At 56.5% G+C, this 2923-nt stretch overlaps 1 protein-coding gene across 1 annotated transcript in view; it reads left to right on the plus strand.

The window, feature by feature from the left end:
* The first annotated feature begins 1925 nt into the window (after nt 1–1925).
* Nucleotides 1926–2923, plus strand: part of EXOC3L2 (exocyst complex component 3 like 2) — a 10894-nt gene continuing 9896 nt past the window's right edge. The window contains exon 1 of the mRNA XM_007458538.1: nt 1926–2037. Coding sequence (XP_007458600.1) covers nt 1948–2037 — 90 coding nt within the window. The 5' untranslated portion in view covers nt 1926–1947. The remainder of the gene's footprint in view (nt 2038–2923) is intronic.

The following is a 2923-nucleotide window of genomic DNA, read 5'->3' on the forward strand; positions in this document are numbered from 1 at the left end:
CAGGTGCTGGTGCAGGAGGAGGCGGCGGACGGGCGCCGGGGACCCGAGGCGGCCCGCAAGCTGCGCGCCCGCTGGGCGGAGGCGGTGGCGCGTGCGGCCCGGGAGCGCCTGGAGGCGGCGGCGCCAGGGGCGCCCGGGGGCCTGGCCGAGCAGCTGCAGGCGCTGCGGCGGCGGCTGCTGGAGGATATGGGCGTGGTGCGGGGCCGCCTGGCGCCCTCCTACCCCGCCGGCCTGGGCGCCTTTGGCGTCTACCTGCGCGGCTACCATGGCGCGCTGGCCGACTGGATCGGGGCCGCCGCCCGCCGGAGGCTGCCGCTGGCCGACCGCTACGCGCTGCTGCACTGGCACAACCAGGTGTACCCCAGGTGAGCGGGGGCCTAGGGATCGGCTGCCCCAAGGTCGCGTAGAAGCCTCGCTTCCCCCCACTCCCTCCAGCCCCGGCCCCTTCAGAACCTAAGGACCCTCCTGGGCCTTCATTCCTAGAGCCTTAATATCGTTGACCCTTCCAGGCTCAGCACTGGTGACATTTACAACCTGAGAATCTTAGCGCTCTCCACGCTTCCCGCGCTAGAACCTCAGCAACAGGGATCCTTCTGATCCTAGAACCTTAGTAACCACTCGCCATCCTTCCGGTCTTAGAATCTTAGCACTGCCCACCCTTCCAGTCCTAGAAACTTAACACCAATGACCCTTCTCATCCTAAAATCTTGGCACTGTTGACCCTTGGAATTCTAGAACCCTTACACTGCTTTCGCCTTAGACCCTAGGGCACAAGCGCCGATGACTCTTCCAATCTTAGAACTTTAGAACTGATGACAATTTCAACCCTAGAACGTTAGTGCCAACGAGCCTTCGAATCCTAAATCTTAGCTTCATCCCCCCCTTTGGATCCTAGAACTCTGACACTTGTTGGTCCTTCCAGTTTTAGGATGGTAGTACTTTTGGTCCCTTGGACTCTATAATCTTAGCATCTAGAACCTAAGTACCATTGACCCTCCCAGTCCTAGAATCCTATAACCATCGAGGCTTTGGATCTTAAAACATTTCCGTTCTTGTGACTGGGGGATGGAGTACGGTGATCAGCTATGACTGGGTCCCTACAGGCTCCAGGGAAAAGGGAGTTAGCCACACCCAAACCACATATTGGAGGGTGAGGGAGTGGGTGGTCCCTCTTCGAAATCAAGATGCTGTCACCAGAAGAATGGGAAGGCAACAGTTACCAACACTGACCTGTCGAGATCCCATTTGGGAATATATGTTCATGACACTCACATGCCATCCATGAGAGATGGAGGCGGAATAGAGAGCCTGGAATGGTGAGACATGAGTTAAGTCTGATTTGCAGGGAGATGGGGCTTCTGGCTGAGAGGATGCCATGAGCAAAGGCCTGGTGTGTGCAGGGGTGGTGGGGAGGTGTGGGGAGAGCAGTGGCACGGCACAGGCCGGGGCATGCAAGAGGGTAGAGGCTGGGAGTGAGGGCTGGAGTGGCGAGGCCTCCAAGGCTAGGTGACGACATAGGGACTAGCGGCGGAGGTGGAAGGGAGCTTCTGTCTGGTGAAGCTCTGGCGGGTGAGACCTTGTGTGCCAGGTCACAGAGCCTGGACTTGACCCCTAGGAGTCTTGCCCGGACACCATCCATCAGGGAGCTGACTCAGGGAACTGGAGCCAGGGGAGCAACAATTCCAGAGACTTCCTCTGAGGGATGAGCGAAGCTGGCCCCGAGAGAGGAAGGGAGAGGCCCAGGTCACAAACACACAGGCTGTGAAGGGATGGAGGTGGGGAGGGGTTCAGCTCCCCAGCCCCACCTCTCACAGACCCCCCCCCCGGTTCTTACCCCCCCCCCCAGAGCGGGCCTGGGCCTTGTGGGCCGGGGCCGCGCCCCACCTCTCACAGCCCCCCCCCCCGTTTCTTACCCCCACCCCCAGAGAGGTCCTAGGTCTGGTGGACATGGTCGCCCTGGAAAATGGGGAGCTGGAGCCCCTTCTGTCCCCTGGCACCCTTCGTGGCTTGGAGGATGAATGTGTCACAGACGTTAAGGTACCTGGAACTTGGCTTTGCTGATTAGGGAGCCGGAGGCGCTCTGCAGAGGGAGGAGGGGTCACACCGAGCTTGGGGGCCTCTCTCCGCCCCCTTTCCCTATCTCCATCTCCCCTTGCCCTTTGTGGACTTCCGAGTTCCGTCCAAAAGACGTAGAAATGTAAGCCCATACTGATCACTTCTGTCTTATGTTCAGTGTATCCAAAGCACTCGGCCAGTTGTGGAGATACTCAGTAAAGGTTCAATACATTCAGACACTTCAAATCTTACAGCAAGAGAGAGTCAGTCACAGAACCTCAGCTCGCAGACTCAAAGACTCACAGAAGGAGGGCATCAAAGCATCTCTGCATATAAGCGGGGCTGATAGCAAACACGGTTAATAACTGGCCTGGCACAGGCACTGCTGAGCAGAATGGCCCAAGCTGTAAACAGCCATCCCAGCCACAGGAGTGTTTCTGGTCTAAAAGCCAGTCCTGCCCCAGCCACAGAAATCAGTATCTTTGCAATTTGAGAGCTTTCAATCTCAGGACCAAACAAGTCTACATTCTCAGACTCACTGAATTGAAGACAACATAGGACCAGAGAATCAAGAGATGTGTAAACCTTAGACTCCTAGACACTTGGAATTCTTGAATCACAGAATTTGGAAATCGTGAAAGAATTGTCTTGCAGACCTGACAGCAGAGTCTTAGAATCATCAGATAATGAGACAATAAGCCCTTAAACCCTCTGGCTATTAGATGGAGGAGGCTTAAAACCACAGACTCAATATCAAGTGCCAAATTGTAGACTTAGGAATGGAAGGGGCTGGGGAAGTTTTCTGGTCCAGGCGCTCTCCCCAGCATTACATTAGGAGCTCACAGGTAGAATCCAGAGCTGCGGGGCG

Source organism: Lipotes vexillifer, unplaced genomic scaffold (assembly GCF_000442215.2).
Source record: "Lipotes vexillifer unplaced genomic scaffold, Lipotes_vexillifer_v1.1 scaffold371, whole genome shotgun sequence".
NCBI classification, from domain to species: domain Eukaryota; kingdom Metazoa; phylum Chordata; class Mammalia; order Artiodactyla; family Lipotidae; genus Lipotes; species Lipotes vexillifer.